Genomic DNA, 20,056 nt, shown 5'->3' on the forward strand with positions numbered 1-20,056 from the left:
ATTCCTCAACCGGCATAGGATTCTCAGGGTTAGCCTCAAACCGTTCAAAATCCCTTTTGTCTACAGATTCTGGCCACAGTTTTTTCCAAGCAGAGTTCAAGGTCCTCTTAGTCACTCCCTCCCAAGCCTTACCTATAATGTTTACACAATTGAGGATATTAAAGTGATCTCTCCAAAACTCTCTTAGTCAGTTGAGTTTCTGAGGTCACTACAAAGCACCTTTCAAACAGAGCTTTTGTGTACAGTTTCTTGAAGTTGGAAATGACCTGCTGGTCCATGGGCTGCAGGAGAGGAGTGGTATTAGGAGGCAAAAACTTCACCTTAATGAAGCTCATGTCCCTAGAAAGTCGCTCTGCCAAGTCTGAAGGATGACCAGGAGCGTTGTCTAATACCAGGAGGCACTTAAGGTCTAATTTCTTTTCAGTTAGGTAATTTTTCACAGTGGGGGCAAATGCATGGTGTAACCAGTCATAGAAAAAGTCCCTAGTGACCCATGCCTTACTGTTTGCCCTCCACAGCACACACAAATTAGCCTTGAGGACATTGTTTTTCCTGAACACGCTGGGAGTTTCAGAGTGATACACTAATAAAGGCTTCACTTTGCAATCACCACTAGCATTGGCACACATCAACAAAGTAAGCCTGTCTTTCCTAGGCTTATGTCCTGGGAGTGCCTTTTCCTCCTGAGTAATGTAGGTCCTGCTTGGCATTTTCTTCCAAAACAGGCCTGTTTCATTGCAATTAAACACTTGTTCAGGTTTCAAGTCTTCACTGTCTATGTACTCCTTGAATTCCTTCACATATTTTTCAGCTGCTTTGTGGTCTGAACTGGCGGCCTCACCATGCCTAATCACACTATGCATGCCACTACAATTCTTAAATCTTTCAAACCAACCTTTGCTGGCCTTAAATTCACTCACATCAGCACTAGTTGCAGGCAATTTCTTTACCAAATCGTCATGCAACTGCCTAGCCTTTTCACACTTGCGGTCGCTGTTTCGTAATCACAGTTGCACCTTTTGCAAGAACAGATTCTTTGATTGCCGTTTTCCTGGTCACTATAGTAGAGATGGTTGATTGGGGTTTATTGTACAACCTGACCAACTCCGACACACGCACTCCACTTTCGTACTTTGCAATTATCTCTTTCTTCATTTCAATAGTCATTAGCACCTTTTTTTCTCAAAGGGTTGGCACTAGAAACTTTCTTGGGGCCCATGGTGACTTATTTTGCAGAAACAAGCACCAAAAACAGTGATAATGTGGAATGTACCGAATGTATCCTTAGATGTACGCACACTGGCTGGCTTGTAAACACTGGCACACACTGGGCAGTTCAGGCCACATGTGGACACATCTCGTACGAATCGTATTGAATACCGGGTTTTCAATCGGATACCGAGGCAAAATTTTTGCGATATAATGCATCGAATACCGGATTTATCGAATACCGATGCCATCGAATACCGGGGGTCCACTGTACATGTACATGGTATACAGGCCTAGCTGACAACAATGACATACTACTATGTAGGAAGCCCCTTGTTATGCTCCACATGTCGGGCAAATTAGGTCAGTGTCCCAGGATGCGACCCACACCAGTCGACTAACACCCAGATACCCATTTTACTGATGGGGAACATAGACAATAGGTGGAAAGAAACACACCCAATGTTTCTACTCTGGCTGGGAATCGAACCCAGACCCTCGCCGTGTGAAGCGAGAGCGTTAGCCACCAGGAGAATAAAAAAAGGTACAGTACTATGGAACAATACATAAATAAACCGCACATAGAAAGAAAGTAATACGTAATGATGTTTTGATCTCACCTGGACCATTGACTAGATACACACATACACTATATGACTCATTAATGATCCGAGTCAGACTAAAACGCTATCATAAGTTTTTTCTTCTATCCCCTCAAGGAAGGTTCCTTGACACTGGTGAGGAGTTTTTGATCTGGGGCATTGGATCTGTGCTCCAGTTCCCCAAATTAAGCCTGAAGACCTTCCACAACCTTCCCCTCCCCCACATGCATTGTATAATCCTACAGGTTTAGCGATCCTCCACTGTTATAATAATAATTCTTTCTTCTGTGTGTGGGTTATTTCTGTACAGGTAGTCGTCGACTTACGATGGAGTTAGGTTCTGACAAATGTGTCGTAAGATGAAAATATTTTAAGCTGAATATAAACGATCTGATAAATAAATAAATCAGTAACTACCGTCACTCAATAAGTAAATAAACAAATAATTACTCTAACTAAATACTAGTATTGAAAATTAATTAAATACAGTGAAACCTCAAATTTCGAACTTAATCTGTTCCAGGAGCTAGTTCTAAAGTCAAAAAATTTGAAAGGCAAAGCAGTACATATATTTCCCATAAGAAATAATGGAAATACAAGTAATCCGTTCCAGAAACCCAAAAATATTCACATAAAAAAAATACATTTTATAGATAGTAATACATTATAGTTTTGCATACACACAACAGATATAGTGTACAATTATTAATAAATTTAAATAAGCATATAAAATAACATTTTTACATAGCTTTATTGAAGATTGGTGATGGTATCTGGAAGATAGGGAGGAGGAGAGAGGGAGTTGGGGTTAGTGTTTGGAAGGAGAATCCCCCTCCATGAGGACTTCAGGTAAAGCCCTCTCTGGGGTTACTTCCCTTCTCTGTCTTTTAATGCCACGAGGACCAGCTTGAGAGTCACTGGACCTGTCTCACAAAATAACAAATAATCGTTGCAGAAACACTATCACCTGCTATCTCTTTATCCTTGATCCACACCAGCAGCAACTTCTCAACCTGATCGATTGTCTGTGGTCTTTTTTTGGTTAGCATATTAACACCGAGGAGAGTTTCAGTGGGGGGAAATAAATGGGATTAAATCTGGAGTATCTGAGAGAGTTAGAGCAAAGGAAGGGGTAGCAGTAATGTTAAATGATCAGTTATGGAAGGAGAAAAGAGAATATGAATGTGTAAATTCAAGAATTATGTGGATTAAAGTAAAGGTTGGATGCGAGAAGTGGGTCATAATAAGCGTGTATGCACCTGGAGAAGAGAGGAATACAGAGGAGAGAGAGAGATTTTGGGAGATGTTAAGTGAATGTATAGGAGCCTTTGAACCAAGTGAGAGAGTAATTGTGGTAGGGGACTTGAATGCTAAAGTAGGAGAAACTTTTAGAGAGGGTGTGGTAGGTAAGTTTGGGGTGCCAGGTGTAAATGATAATGGGAGCCCTTTGATTGAACTTTGTATAGAAAGGGGTTTAGTTATAGGTAATACATATTTTAAGAAAAAGAGGATAAATAAGTATACACGATATGATGTAGGGCGAAATGACAGTAGTTTGTTGGATTATGTATTGGTAGATAAAAGACTGTTGAGTAGACTTCAGGATGTACATGTTTATAGAGGGGCCACAGATATATCAGATCACTTTCTAGTTGTAGCTATACTGAGAGTAAAAGGTAGATGGGATACAAGGAGAATAGAAGCATCAGGGAAGAGAGAGGTGAAGGTTTATAAACTAAAAGAGGAGGCAGTTAGGGTAAGATATAAACAGCTATTGGAGGATAGATGGGCTAATGAGAGCATAGGCAATGGGGTCGAAGAGGTATGGGGTAGGTTTAAAAATGTAGTGTTAGAGTGTTCAGCAGAAGTTTGTGGTTACAGGAAAGTGGGTGCAGGAGGGAAGAGGAGCGATTGGTGGAATGATGATGTAAAGAGAGTAGTAAGGGAGAAAAAGTTAGCATATGAGAAGTTTTTACAAAGTAGAAGTGATGCAAGGAGGGAAGAGTATATGGAGAAAAAGAGAGAAATTAAGAGAGTGGTGAAGCAATGTAAAAAGAGAGCAAATGAGAGAGTGGGTGAGATGTTATCAACAAATTTTGTTGAAAATAAGAAAAAGTTTTGGAGTGAGATTAACAAGTTAAGAAAGCCTAGAGAACAAATGGATTTGTCAGTTAAAAATAGGAGAGGAGAGTTATTAAATGGAGAGTTAGAGGTATTGGGAAGATGGAAGGAATATTTTGAGGAATTGTTAAATGTTGATGAAGATAGGGAAGCTGTGATTTCGTGTATAGGGCAAGGAGGAATAACATCTTGTAGGAGTGAGGAAGAGCCAGTTGTGAGTGTGGGGGAAGTTCGTGAGGCAGTAGGTAAAATGAAAGGGGGTAAGGCAGCCGGGATTGATGGGATAAAGATAGAAATGTTAAAAGCAGGTGGGGATATAGTTTTGGAGTGGTTGGTGCAATTATTTAATAAATGTATGGAAGAGGGTAAGGTACCTAGGGATTGGCAGAGAGCATGCATAGTTCCTTTGTATAAAGGCAAAGGGGATAAAAGAGAGTGCAAAAATTATAGGGGGATAAGTCTGTTGAGTGTACCTGGTAAAGTGTATGGTAGAGTTATAATTGAAAGAATTAAGAGTAAGACGGAGAATAGGATAGCAGATGAACAAGGAGGCTTTAGGAAAGGTAGGGGGTGTGTGGACCAGGTGTTTACAGTGAAACATATAAGTGAACAGTATTTAGATAAGGCTAAAGAGGTCTTTGTGGCATTTATGGATTTGGAAAAGGCGTATGACAGGGTGGATAGGGGGGCAATGTGGCAGATGTTGCAAGTGTATGGTGTAGGAGGTAGGTTACTGAAAGCAGTGAAGAGTTTTTACAAGGATAGTGAGGCTCAAGTTAGAGTATGTAGGAAAGAGGGAAATTTTTTCCCAGTAAAAGTAGGCCTTAGACAAGGATGTGTGATGTCACCGTGGTTGTTTAATATATTTATAGATGGGGTTGTAAGAGAAGTAAATGCGAGGGTTTTGGCAAGAGGCGTGGAGTTAAAAGATAAAGAATCACACACAAAGTGGGAGTTGTCACAGCTGCTCTTTGCTGATGACACTGTGCTCTTGGGAGATTCTGAAGAGAAGTTGCAGAGATTGGTGGATGAATTTGGTAGGGTGTGCAAAAGAAGAAAATTAAAGGTGAATACAGGAAAGAGTAAGGTTATGAGGATAACAAAAAGATTAGGTGATGAAAGATTGAATATCAGATTGGAGGGAGAGAGTATGGAGGAGGTGAACGTATTCAGATATTTGGGAGTGGACGTGTCAGCGGATGGGTCTATGAAAGATGAGGTGAATCATAGAATTGATGAGGGAAAAAGAGTGAGTGGTGCACTTAGGAGTCTGTGGAAACAAAGAACTTTGTCCTTGGAGGCAAAGAGGGGAATGTATGAGAGTATAGTTTTACCAACGCTCTTATATGGGTGTGAAGCGTGGGTGATGAATGTTGCATGCCACTACAATTCTTAAATCTTTCAAACCAACCTTTGCTGGCCTTAAATTCACTCACATCAGCACTAGTTGCAGGCAATTTCTTTACCAAATCGTCATGCAACTGCCTAGCCTTTTCACACTTGCGGTCGCTGTTTCGTAATCACAGTTGCACCTTTTGCAAGAACAGATTCTTTGATTGCCGTTTTCCTGGTCACTATAGTAGAGATGGTTGATTGGGGTTTATTGTACAACCTGACCAACTCCGACACACGCACTCCACTTTCGTACTTTGCAATTATCTCTTTCTTCATTTCAATAGTCATTAGCACCTTTTTTTCTCAAAGGGTTGGCACTAGAAACTTTCTTGGGGCCCATGGTGACTTATTTTGCAGAAACAAGCACCAAAAACAGTGATAATGTGGAATGTACCGAATGTATCCTTAGATGTACGCACACTGGCTGGCTTGTAAACACTGGCACACACTGGGCAGTTCAGGCCACATGTGGACACATCTCGTACGAATCGTATTGAATACCGGGTTTTCAATCGGATACCGAGGCAAAATTTTTGCGATATAATGCATCGAATACCGGATTTATCGAATACCGATGCCATCGAATACCGGGGGTCCACTGTACATGTACATGGTATACAGGCCTAGCTGACAACAATGACATACTACTATGTAGGAAGCCCCTTGTTATGCTCCACATGTCGGGCAAATTAGGTCAGTGTCCCAGGATGCGACCCACACCAGTCGACTAACACCCAGATACCCATTTTACTGATGGGGAACATAGACAACAGGTGGAAAGAAACACACCCAATGTTTCTACTCTGGCTGGGAATCGAACCCAGACCCTCGCCGTGTGAAGCGAGAGCGTTAGCCACCAGGAGAATAAAAAAAGGCACAGTACTATGGAACAATACATAAATAAACCGCACATAGAAAGAAAGTAATACGTAATGATGTTTTGATCTCACCTGGACCATTGACTAGATACACACATACACTATATGACTCATTAATGATCCGAGTCAGACTAAAACGCTATCATAAGTTTTTTCTTCTATCCCCTCAAGGAAGGTTCCTTGACACTGGTGAGGAGTTTTTGATCTGGGGCATTGGATCTGTGCTCCAGTTCCCCAAATTAAGCCTGAAGACCTTCCACAACCTTCCCCTCCCCCACATGCATTGTATAATCCTACAGGTTTAGCGATCCTCCACTGTTATAATAATAATTCTTTCTTCTGTGTGTGGGTTATTTCTGTACAGGTAGTCGTCGACTTACGATGGAGTTAGGTTCTGACAAATGTGTCGTAAGATGAAAATATTTTAAGCTGAATATAAACGATCTGATAAATAAATAAATCAGTAACTACCGTCACTCAATAAGTAAATAAACAAATAATTACTCTAACTAAATACTAGTATTGAAAATTAATTAAATACAGTGAAACCTCAAATTTCGAACTTAATCTGTTCCAGGAGCTAGTTCTAAAGTCAAAAAATTTGAAAGGCAAAGCAGTACATGTATTTCCCATAAGAAATAATGGAAATACAAGTAATCCGTTCCAGAAACCCAAAAATATTCACAAAAAAAAATACATTTTATAGATAGTAATACATTATAGTTTTGCATACACACAACAGATATAGTGTACAATTATTAATAAATTTAAATAAGCATATAAAATAACATTTTTACTTACCTTTATTGAAGATTGGTGATGGTATCTGGAAGATAGGGAGGAGGAGAGAGGGAGTTGGGGTTAGTGTTTGGAAGGAGAATCCCCCTCCATGAGGACTTCAGGTAAAGCCCTCTCTGGGGTTACTTCCCTTCTCTGTCTTTTAATGCCACTAGGACCAACTTGACAGTCACTGGACCCCTGTCTCACAAAATAACAAATAATGGTCTCTGAAACACTATCACTTGCTATCTCTTTATCCTTGATCCACACCAGCAACAACTTCTCAACCTGATCGATTGTCTGTGGTCTTTTTTTGGTTAGCATATTAACACCGAGGAGAGTTTCAGTGGGGGGAAATAAATGGGATTAAATCTGGAGTATCTGAGAGAGTTAGAGCAAAGGAAGGGGTAGCAGTAATGTTAAATGATCAGTTATGGAAGGAGAAAAGAGAATATGAATGTGTAAATTCAAGAATTATGTGGATTAAAGTAAAGGTTGGATGCGAGAAGTGGGTCATAATAAGCGTGTATGCACCTGGAGAAGAGAGGAATGCAGAGGAGAGAGAGAGATTTTGGGAGATGTTAAGTGAATGTATAGGAGCCTTTGAACCAAGTGAGAGAGTAATTGTGGTAGGGGACTTGAATGCTAAAGTAGGAGAAACTTTTAGAGAGGGTGTGGTAGGTAAGTTTGGGGTGCCAGGTGTAAATGATAATGGGAGCCCTTTGATTGAACTTTGTATAGAAAGGGGTTTAGTTATAGGTAATACATATTTTAAGAAAAAGAGGATAAATAAGTATACACGATATGATGTAGGGCGAAATGACAGTAGTTTGTTGGATTATGTATTGGTAGATAAAAGACTGTTGAGTAGACTTCAGGATGTACATGTTTATAGAGGGGCCACAGATATATCAGATCACTTTCTAGTTGTAGCTATACTGAGAGTAAAAGGTAGATGGGATACAAGGAGAATAGAAGCATCAGGGAAGAGAGAGGTGAAGGTTTATAAACTAAAAGAGGAGGCAGTTAGGGTAAGATATAAACAGCTATTGGAGGATAGATGGGCTAATGAGAGCATAGGCAATGGGGTCGAAGAGGTATGGGGTAGGTTTAAAAATGTAGTGTTAGAGTGTTCAGCAGAAGTTTGTGGTTACAGGAAAGTGGGTGCAGGAGGGAAGAGGAGCGATTGGTGGAATGATGATGTAAAGAGAGTAGTAAGGGAGAAAAAGTTAGCATATGAGAAGTTTTTACAAAGTAGAAGTGATGCAAGGAGGGAAGAGTATATGGAGAAAAAGAGAGAAGTTAAGAGAGTGGTGAAGCAATGTAAAAAGAGAGCAAATGAGAGAGTGGGTGAGATGTTATCAACAAATTTTGTTGAAAATAAGAAAAAGTTTTGGAGTGAGATTAACAAGTTAAGAAAGCCTAGAGAACAAATGGATTTGTCAGTTAAAAATAGGAGAGGAGAGTTATTAAATGGAGAGTTAGAGGTATTGGGAAGATGGAAGGAATATTTTGAGGAATTGTTAAATGTTGATGAAGATAGGGAAGCTGTGATTTCGTGTATAGGGCAAGGAGGAATAACATCTTGTAGGAGTGAGGAAGAGCCAGTTGTGAGTGTGGGGGAAGTTCGTGAGGCAGTAGGTAAAATGAAAGGGGGTAAGGCAGCCGGGATTGATGGGATAAAGATAGAAATGTTAAAAGCAGGTGGGGATATAGTTTTGGAGTGGTTGGTGCAATTATTTAATAAATGTATGGAAGAGGGTAAGGTACCTAGGGATTGGCAGAGAGCATGCATAGTTCCTTTGTATAAAGGCAAAGGGGATAAAAGAGAGTGCAAAAATTATAGGGGGATAAGTCTGTTGAGTGTACCTGGTAAAGTGTATGGTAGAGTTATAATTGAAAGAATTAAGAGTAAGACGGAGAATAGGATAGCAGATGAACAAGGAGGCTTTAGGAAAGGTAGGGGGTGTGTGGACCAGGTGTTTACAGTGAAACATATAAGTGAACAGTATTTAGATAAGGCTAAAGAGGTCTTTGTGGCATTTATGGATTTGGAAAAGGCGTATGACAGGGTGGATAGGGGGGCAATGTGGCAGATGTTGCAAGTGTATGGTGTAGGAGGTAGGTTACTGAAAGCAGTGAAGAGTTTTTACGAGGATAGTGAGGCTCAAGTTAGAGTATGTAGGAAAGAGGGAAATTTTTTCCCAGTAAAAGTAGGCCTTAGACAAGGATGTGTGATGTCACCGTGGTTGTTTAATATATTTATAGATGGGGTTGTAAGAGAAGTAAATGCGAGGGTTTTGGCAAGAGGCGTGGAGTTAAAAGATAAAGAATCACACACAAAGTGGGAGTTGTCACAGCTGCTCTTTGCTGATGACACTGTGCTCTTGGGAGATTCTGAAGAGAAGTTGCAGAGATTGGTGGATGAATTTGGTAGGGTGTGCAAAAGAAGAAAATTAAAGGTGAATACAGGAAAGAGTAAGGTTATGAGGATAACAAAAAGATTAGGTGATGAAAGATTGAATATCAGATTGGAGGGAGAGAGTATGGAGGAGGTGAACGTATTCAGATATTTGGGAGTGGACGTGTCAGCGGATGGGTCTATGAAAGATGAGGTGAATCATAGAATTGATGAGGGAAAAAGAGTGAGTGGTGCACTTAGGAGTCTGTGGAAACAAAGAACTTTGTCCTTGGAGGCAAAGAGGGGAATGTATGAGAGTATAGTTTTACCAACGCTCTTATATGGGTGTGAAGCGTGGGTGATGAATGTTGCAGCGAGGAGAAGGCTGGAGGCAGTGGAGATGTCATGTCTGAGGGCAATGTGTGGTGTGAATATAATGCAGAGAATTCGTAGTTTGGAAGTTAGGAGGAGGTGCGGGATTACCAAAACTGTTGTCCAGAGGGCTGAGGAAGGGTTGTTGAGGTGGTTCGGACATGTAGAGAGAATGGAGCGAAACAGAATGACTTCAAGAGTGTATCAGTCTGTAGTGGAAGGAAGGCGGGGTAGGGGTCGGCCTAGGAAGGGTTGGAGGGAGGGGGTAAAGGAGGTTTTGTGTGCGAGGGGCTTGGACTTCCAGCAGGCATGCGTGAGTGTGTTTGATAGGAGTGAATGGAGACAAATGGTTTTTAATACTTGACGTGCTGTTGGAGTGTGAGCAAAGTAACATTTATGAAGGGATTCAGGGAAACCGGCAGGCCGGACTTGAGTCCTGGAGATGGGAAGTACAGTGCCTGCACTCTGAAGGAGGGGTGTTAATGTTGCAGTTTAAAAACTGTAGTGTAAAGCACCCTTCTGGCAAGACAGTGATGGAGTGAATGATGGTGAAAGTTTTTCTTTTTCGGGCCACCCTGCCTTGGTGGGAATCGGCCGGTGTGATAATAAAAAAAAAAATAATTAACACCTTTCACAATATCAGCTTCCTTGATTTGTTCTTTCTTTGCCAGGATAGAACCGATGGTTGACTTGTTTTTCCCATACATCCTGGCAAGCTCAACAAGTCTCACACCACTCTCATACTTCTGTATTATTTCCTTCTTCACATCTATGGTGTTTCTCACTTTCTTTACCACAGGGGTACCACTAGCAAGTTTCTTTGGGCAGCTTATTTCACAGTCCCACAAGCACTAAACACAATGAAATAATTGGAAAATGTTTGAATGAGAGCGCAGGTTAGTGTTCACTTAGGCATCAACAAAGCCAGACTAGCTTATGGCGCCTGTGCGGGGACGTGGACAGAGTGGGCTGGTGGACAGGTCCGGTACCCAGCGGTTCAAAAATAGGGGCGAGTTCGATAATTGGGACAAAGTTGGTTCGAAAAACGGTCAATTTTCGAAGAGTTCGATAAGCGATACGTTTGAAATTTGAGGTTCTACTGTACAAGTTAGGGACTTACCGCCTTCATGCTGGGTAATTATATCATGTTTCATCTCCAAAGTAATTGCTTTTGCGCCATCGTAAAATTGAAATATTGTAAACCGATGAGCACTTGTGTTGTGCCAGTCACAATATTGTCTTTGTATTCCTTAGGTAATGTTTCTTTCCCCAAAGGTGTCTCACGTTCAGGCCGGGTAAGAAAGAGGTCTTCGAAGCTCGCTGATTTTAAATTGCTGGATGAAATTGACGCTTGCTTGAATCGGAGATATGAGAGGCCTTGCAAACTGCGGAAAATTATGGATATTAAACCACCAACGGTGAGTGGAATTGACATGTTTATATTGTAAACATTGCTGAACACTTATTATTACAGCCTCTCCTTACTTAAAGACAGAGTTCTGTTCCTGAGACCACGTTGGTAAATGAATTCTTCACTAAGCAAGGAGCATACTATAATGGTAGTGAGTTTGTGTTAACCATCTTTGATATTTTTTAATGTCACCTTTGCACCATTTATAACATATCTGGTATATTTTTAAATGTATATACAGTAGTGTACTGTATATTGAAATAAACAGAATACAGGACATCAGCTCAAATATACATTAGTATTCAGGTATGAATACAGTGGACCCCGGTTAACGATATTTTTTCACCCCAGAAGTATGTTCAGGTGCCAGTACTGACCAAATTTGTTCCCATAAGGAATATTGTGAAGTAGATTAGTCCATTTCAGACCCCCAAACATACACGTACAAATGCACTTACATAAATACACTTACATAATTGGCCGCATTGGGAGGTGATCGTTATGCGGGGGTCCACTGTACTGGTCAGAAAGCCCATCGTTAGTCCAAGGCGTTGGTAAACGAGTACATCACTAAGAGAGGAGAGGCTGTATATGGACTTAAATAAGGCTTTTGATAGAGTTACACATAAGAGGTTTTTGAGGAAAATTAAGGCACATGGAACAGGAGAATTTTTTTCCTGGGTAGAGGCGTGGTTGACATAAGCAGCAGAGAATTTGCATCAATGGGGAGAAATTCGAGTGGGGGCTCGTCACGAATGGTGTTCCACAGGGACCAGTGATGGTCCCTTTGTTGTTCACAATTTATATAAATGACATTGATGATGGAATAAATAGCAACATAAACAAGTTTGGTGATGACACCAAAATATGTCGCCTAATTCATTGTAATGAGGACATTGGAGCACTCCAGGAAGATTTTAATAGACTGATGCATTGGTCGGAGAAGTGACAGATGCAGTTTAATGTAGACAAATGCAAAGTTCTAAACGTGGGACAAGAAAATAACCATGCTACATATAAACTAAATAATGTAGATCTTAATATTACTGATTGCATAAAAGGATTTGGGAGTTCTTGTTATCAGTAATCTAAAACCCAGACAACAGTGCGTAAGTGTTTGCAATAAAGCGAACAAAATCCTTGGCTTCATATCAAGGAGCATAAATAATAGGAGTCCTTAGGCTGTTCTTCAATTCTATATAACTCTGGTTAGGCCTCATTTAGATCATGCTACACAGTTCTGGTCACTGTATTACAGAATGGATATAAATGCTCTGGAAAACATACAAAGGAGGATGACAAAGATGATCCCATGTATCAGAAATCTTCCCTATGAGGATAGACTGAGGCCCTGAATCTGCACTCTCTAGAAAGGCATAGAATTAGGGGGGATATGATTGAGGTGTATACATGGAAAGCAGGAATAAATAAAGGGGATGTAAATAGCGTGCTAAAAATATCTAGCCAAGACAGGACTCGCAGCAATGGTTTCAAGTTGGAAAAATTCAGATTCAGGAAGGATATAGGAAAGCACTGGTTTGGTAATAGAGTTGTGGATGAGTGGAACAAACTCACCAGTACCGTCATAGAAGCTAAAACATTGTGTAGTTTTAAAAATAGGTTAGATACATACATGAGTGGGTGTGGGTGGGTGTGAGTTGGACCTGACAAGCTTGTGCTAGTGGGTCTGATGTCGTGCCCCTTCCTTAAGTGGATATGACCTGACTAGGTGGGTCATTGGTCTAAACTGGGGGGTGACATGGACCTGCCTCACATGGGCCAGTAGGCCTGCCGCAGTGTTCCTTCTTTCTTATGTTCTTAAAAGTTTCACCAGCAAGTGACCTTCTCAGTCAAGTACAGAGGGACTGATTACCTCAAATGCCTTCTCTTCCACCATCTTTGTACTGGACTGAGGAAGCCACTTGTTGGTTTTCTTAAATGCTTACATCATATAAACAAGATGTTTGTATAGAAAACTATGGTACATATGATCATGTGCTTGTATAGAAAATTCTAAGCAGTAGATCCTCAATTAGGGTTCCTGTGTACAGGTGATCCTCGGCTTACAGTGGTGTTATGTTCCAATGAACCCATTGTTTACCGACGTGGCCTTAGGAATGGAACTTCGTCGTAAGTCGAAGAGCACCTTTAACCCGTAAACGGTCCAAGCAGATTTACGTAGTGCTACAAAAGTAGATCTAAGTTTTTTTTACATATTTTCAAATGTAACAAAAAAAAAAGTAGATCAAATTTTTTTACACATTTTCAAAAACAAAAAGAAGATCTACTTTTTTTACATTCAAATGTTGAAAAAACTTATATATACGTTTGGACCGTTTACGAGTTAAAATTTTTGTAAATTAGGCTGAAAATGTGTGTTCACAAAGTTGCCACTTTTTCAGGAGACTAACATTTTTTAGAGTGCTTACATTCTTTTCTAAGGTGAGTTTTATTGTTCTATTCTCTCCTTTCTCAGAATGGAGGACAAACTATAAAAGAGATGATTTTGGTTGGTTCCAGGACCAGAAGTACAGTGGACCCTCGAATTTAGTCGTGCCTTTTCTGTATGCAAAGCTATTTTTATTATCTATAAAATGTATTTTTTGTTAATATTTTTGGGTGTCTGGAATGGTTTAATTGGATTTACATTATTTCCTATGGGAAATATTAACAAAACATACATTTTATAGATAATAAAAATAGTTTTGCATACAGAAAAGGCACGACTAAATTCGAGGGTCCACTGTAGCTTGAAATTGGACTCAGAGTAGCGGAAATATTCGGGTTTTGCTTGTATTACTGAGGGTGGGCAAGGCCTCCCCTCCCCAAAACCCCCCTGGTTTGTTTTATAGGTTTTTAATAAGTCTGATTTAATTATTGGGATGCTGTAAACCACAACTAATCATTCTTGGTTATATTTTTCTAGAAATAGGGTAAATCTTTGATTTTTTTGTGAATTCGAAATGAAAGGCAGGTTTAATATAGGAGAGGCCTGGGGACATGATTAATCAACAGAGAAAATATTGTTATAGTGCCTGGAATGTCTAGTATTTATTTTGGACTTGTTTTTAACCCTTAAACTGTCCAAACGTAGATCTATGTTCATGTGCGTAGCCCTCCGACCTTGATTTTCCCCATTTGAAAGCATGTAAAAAAAAGTAGATCTACGTTCGGAGCCCCCCGCACGTGGACGTAGATCTACGTTTGGACAGTTTAAGGGTTAAATCTGAATATTTAAATTTTGTGTAAAATTGCCAAATTACTGACTTCTGCTCACTTTATTGGGTAGTTTTGGTAATTGAATGGGTGGTTTCTTGTTCTCGATCAATAGAGTGGAAGGCATACTAGCAAAATAGCAAAGAATTTAGTCATATTGAGCAACGAAACTGGCATAAAATAGATATATACCTTTGATATATACCTTTGAAGAATTTTGAGAGTATATCTGCTCTCTGAGCCCAGCCATGGGCCAGGCTCGTCTGGTGCTTGCCTGGTCAACCAGGCTGTTGCTGCTGGAGGCCTGCTGCCCCACATATCCACCACAGCCTGGTTGATCTGGCACCTGGTGAAGATACTTGTCTAGTTTCCTCTTGAAGGCTTCAACACTTGTTCCAGCAGTGTTTCTGATATCATCTGGTAAGATGTTGAAAAGCCTGGGACCCCGGATGTTGATACAGTGTTCCTTATTGTCCCCACAGCACCCCTGCTCCTCACTGGGTTTATTTTACACTTCCTCCCATATCTCTCACTCCAGTATGTTGTTATGGCAGTGTGCAGATTTGGGACCAAGCCCTCAAGTACCTTCCAGGTATATATTATCATGTACCTCTCTCTCCTCCACTCCAATGAGTACATGTTCAAGACTTGCAGGCGTTCCCAGTAGTTTAGGTGCTTTACTGGCTCAATGTGAGCTGTAAACGATCTCTGTATTTGTTCCAGCTCTGACTCAAATTCAGCAAATTCGCCAGTGCACAAATTGCGCCCAGGCCGCTAACTTTGCACCTGAGTAACTCCATAAATTTTCCATCAAATCAGTTTATTTTAAATGTGGGCACTGTGAGCTCTTTTAATTTTGAGAGCCTGGACAAGGGAAGGGATAAGAGAGCTTATTGTAATTACTTCTTTAATGTCATCACTGAAAGTTGTTCATTATTATGAGCTTACTTAACACTTCCAGGACGCTGACGACAATGTCTCGGATAACTTCGCAGACGACAACTACATTGAAGTGAAAGATGGTAAGTTTTATTTATTTTTGGTAATGATAATAAGCACACGGGATGACAGGTATATCTTGCTACTTCTACTTACACTTAGGTCATGCTGCACGTGCATGTACAAGCGTGGTTGGTACTTTTGTTTAATAAATGTATGAAAGAGGGGAAGGTACCTAGGGATTGGCGGAGAGCGTGTATAGTCCCTTTATATAAAGGGAAAGGGGACAAAAGAGATTGTAAAAATTATAGAGGAATAAGTTTACTGAGTATACCAGGAAAAGTATACGGTAGGGTTATAATTGAAAGAATTAGAGGTAAGACAAAATGTAGGATTGCGGATGAGCAAGGAGGTTTCAGAGTGGGTAGGGGATGTGTAGATCAAGTGTTTACATGGAAGCATATATGTGAACAGTATTTAGATAAAGGTAGGGAAGCTTTTATTGCATTTATGGATTTAGAAAAGGCATATGATAGAGTGGATAGGGGAGCAATGTGGCAGATGTTGCATGTATATGGAATAGGTGGTAAGTTACTAAATGCTGTTAAGAGTTTTTATGAGGATAGTGAGGCTCAGGTTAGGGTGTGTAGAAGAGAGGGAGAATACTTCCTGGTAAAAGTAGGTCTTAGACAGGGATGTGTAATGTCACCATGGTTGTTTAATATATTTATAGATGGGGTTGTAAAAGAAGTAAATGCTAGGGTGTTCGGGAGAGGGGTGGGATTAAATTATGAGGAATCAAATACAAAATGGGAATTGACACAGTTATTTTTTGCTGATGATACTGTGCTTATGGGAGATTCTAAAGAAAAATTGCAAAGGTTAGTAGATGAGTTTGAGAATGTGTGTAAAGGTAGAAAGTTGAAAGTGAACATAGAAAAGAGTAAGGTGATGAGGGTATCAAATGATTTAGATAAAGAAAAATTGGATATCAAATTGGGGAGGAGGAGTATGGAAGAAGTGAATGTTTTCAGATACAGTGGACCCTCGATCAGCGATGGCATCGATTAACGATAAATCTGACTAGCGATACATTTTATCGCAAAAATTTTGCCTCGATTAGCGCTAAAAAACTCTACCAACACTATTCGTTCTGTCTGAGACGCGTCCACTTCTGGCCAGTGTTTACAAGCCAGCCAGCCACCGCGGTCGCTTCCAAGCATACAGTCAGAACATTTCATATTATCACAGCCTTTTTAGTGATTGCACCTGCAAAATAAGTCACCATGGGCCTCAAGAAAGCTTCTAGTGCCAACCCTACAGCAAAAAAGGTGAGAATTACTATGGATATGAAGAAAGAGATCATTGCTAAGTATGAAAGTGGAGTGCATGTCTCCGAGCTGGCCAGGCTGTACACAAAACCCCAATCAACCATCGCTACTATTGTGGCCAAGAAAACGGCAATCAAGGAAGCTGTTCTTGCCAAAGGTGAAACTATGTTTTCGAAACTGAGATCGCAAGTGATAGAAGATGTTGAGAGACTGTTATTGGTATGGATAAACGAAAAACAGATAGCAGGAGATAGCATCTCTCAAGCGATCATATGTGAAAAGGCTAGGAAGTTGCATGACGATTTAATTAGAAAAATGCCAGCAACTAGTGGTGATGTGAGTGAATTTAAGGCCAGCAAAGGTTGGTTTGAGAGATTTAAGAATCGTAGTGGCATACATAGTGTGATAAGGCATGGTGAGGCTGCCAGTTTGGACCAAAAAGCAGCTGAAAAATATGTGCAGGAATTCAAGGAGTACATAGACAGTGAAGGACTGAAACCTGAACAAGTGTTTAATGGTGACACTGACAATGTTGTGAAACACTTTAGGAATGTCATAAAGGAACGGGAGGTACAGGCCTCTATGGGCAGATATGTTGTGCGACAGAGGTCCAGTGACTCTCAAGCTGGTCCTAGTGGCATTAAAAGAAGAAGGGAAGTAACCCCGAAAAAGGACTTGCCACCTCAAGTCCTAATGGAAGAGGATTCCCCTTCTAAACACTAAGACCATCAACACACTCCCCTCTTCTCATCCCATCAATCATCACCAGATCTTCAATAAAGGTAAGTGTCATGTAACTGTGCATGTCTTCTTCAGTTTGTGTGTATTAAAACTAATATTTCATGTGTTAATTTTTTTTTTTTCAATACTTTTGGGTGTCTTGCACGGATTAATTTGATTTCCTTTATTTCTTATGGGGAAAATTAACTTGACTAACAATTATTCTGACTAACGATGAGCTCTCAGGAACGGATTAATAGCGTTAGTCGAGGGTCCACTGTACTTGGGAGTTTATGGGGTTTATGAAGGATGAGGTTAATCATAGAATTGATGAGGGAAAAAAGGTGAGTGGTGCGTTGAGGTATACAGTGGACCCCCGCATAACGATGGCATCGCATAGCGATTTTTCCGCATAACGATTACTTTTATCGCAAAATTTTTGCCGCGCATACCGATTAAAAACCCGCATACCGATTTTCGTCCGAGACGCGTCCAATGTGCCCTCAGCCAGCCTCACATGTGCCGCTCCGTCCCATTGTTTACCAGCCAGCCTCCGCGGTAACATCCAAGCATACACTCGGAATATTTCGTATTATTACAGTATTTTCGGTGCTGTTTCTGGAAAATAAGTGACCATGGGCCCCAAGAAAGCTTCTAGTGCCAACCCTGTGGTAAAAAGGGTGAGAATTAGTATGGAAATTAAGAAAGATTTTGAAGGGTTTGGGGCTAACCCTGAGAAGCCTATGCCAGTTGTGGAATCCATTGTGCCTACTTCAAAGATTAAGGAAATGTGTGCAGAGTGGGTTGAACTGCAAACCTTTATAGATGAAAATCACCCTGACACAGCTGTTGCAAGCCGTGCTTGTGACTATTTCAATGACAATGTTATGGCCCATTTTAGGAAAGTCTTGAAGGAACGGGAGGTACAGAGCTCTATGGACAGATTTGTTGTGCGACAGAGGTCCAGTGACTCTCAAGCTGGTCCTAGTGGCATTAAAAGAAGAAGGGAAGTAACCCCAGAAAAGGACTTGCTACCTCAAGTCCTAATGGAAGGGGATTCCCCTTCTAAACAGTAAGAAGATAATGCTCTCCCCTCCTCCCATCCCATCAATCATCACCAGATCTTCAATAAAAGTAAGTGTCATGTAATTGTGCATGCCTTTTTCAGTTTGTGTGTATTAAAATTAACATTTCATGTGGTAAAAAAAAATTTTTTTCATACTTTTGGGTGTCTTGCACGGATTAATTTTATTTCCATTATTTCTTATGGGGAAAATTCATTCGCATAACGATTATTTCGCATAACGATGAGCCCTCTTGCACGGATTAAAATCGTTAACCGGGGGTCCACTGTATGTGGAGTCAAAAAACGCTATCTATGGAGGCAAAGAAGGGAATGTATGAAAGTATAGTAGTACCAACACTCTTATATGGGTGTGAAGCTTGGGTGGTAAATGCAGCAGCGAGGAGACGGTTGGAGGCAGTGGAGATGTCCTGTCTAAGGGCAATGTGTGGTGTAAATATTATGCAGAAAATTCAGAGTGTGGAAATTAGGAGAAGGTGTGGAGTTAATAAAAGCATTAGTCAGAGGGCAGAAGAGGGGTTGTTGAGGTGGTTTGGTCATTTAGAGAGAATGGATCAAAGTAGAATGACATGGAAAGCATATAAATCTATAGGGGAAGGAAGGAGGGGTAGGGGTCGTCCTCGGAAGGGTTGGAGAGAGGGGGTAAAGGAGGTTTTGTGGGCGAGGGGTTTGGACTTCCAGCAAGCGTGCGTGAGCGTGTTAGATAGGAGTGAATGGAGACGAATGATACTTGGGACCTGACGATCTGTTGGAGTGTGAGCAGGGTAATATTTAGTGAAGGGATTCAGGGAAACCGGTTATTTTCATATAGTCGGACTTGAGTCCTGGAAATGGGAAGTACAATGCCCGCACTTTAACCCTTTCAGGGTCCGTCCCGTAGATCTACGGCTTTGCGTTCAGGGTCCAAACCGTAGATCTACGTCATGAGCTCAGCTCACTCTGATAAACTGTGAGTGGTACACTTGGGCCTAGATATGAGAGAATACATCTATGTGGTATGTGTGTACCACATAAAACAAATCCTGCAGCACACTGTGTATAATGAGAGAAAAAACTGAAACCAAGATTTTCGATTAAAACAGCAACTTTGCAGTGTTTTTTCGTATGTTTTTTATAGTTGTATTTGCAATTTCTTGGTATCATTTGATAGAATGGAAGACATATTAAAGAAATAGAGATGATTTTGATTGGTTTTAGCACTGGAAATGGCTTGAAACTGAGCTCAAAGTAGTGGAAATGTTAAATTTTTGCTGATATTCAAGAGTAAACAAACGACCTCACACGTCTAATACACGTCAGCTGGTGGGTCTAATATACGTTCACAAATGTGGTGATGATATTTATACAATTATTACAATATTGTATAACAGTAAATCTTCTATTTTTTGGTGTGAATAAAAATTCATTATGTGAATAAAAAATCAAAATGGGATTTATTTGTAAAGCCTCAAAACGTAACTAATGAACCTAGGAAATGTTAGTTTAGTGTCAGGAATACCTGCATTGTTTATTCTGGATGCTATTTTGAAATTGGAATATTTTGAACTTTGTGTTAAATTGGCCAAATTACCAATTTCCGATCACTTTATTTTGTAGT

At 40.4% G+C, this 20,056-nt stretch overlaps 1 protein-coding gene across 9 annotated transcripts in view; it reads left to right on the forward strand.

Annotated features, from left to right (window-relative positions):
- Window positions 1–20,056, forward strand: part of LOC128702545 (microtubule-associated protein futsch) — a 170,259-nt gene that overhangs the window by 11,701 nt on the left and 138,502 nt on the right. For all 9 annotated transcript variants that reach the window (XM_070105282.1, XM_070105281.1, XM_070105278.1 and 6 more), the window contains exons 3-4: window positions 11,034–11,176; window positions 15,347–15,407. In XM_070105282.1, coding sequence (XP_069961383.1) covers window positions 11,034–11,176; window positions 15,347–15,407 — 204 coding nt within the window. The remainder of the gene's footprint in view (window positions 1–11,033; window positions 11,177–15,346; window positions 15,408–20,056) is intronic.

The sequence above is a fragment of the Cherax quadricarinatus genome, chromosome 98, assembly GCF_038502225.1.
Source record: "Cherax quadricarinatus isolate ZL_2023a chromosome 98, ASM3850222v1, whole genome shotgun sequence".
Lineage (NCBI taxonomy): Eukaryota > Metazoa > Arthropoda > Malacostraca > Decapoda > Parastacidae > Cherax > Cherax quadricarinatus.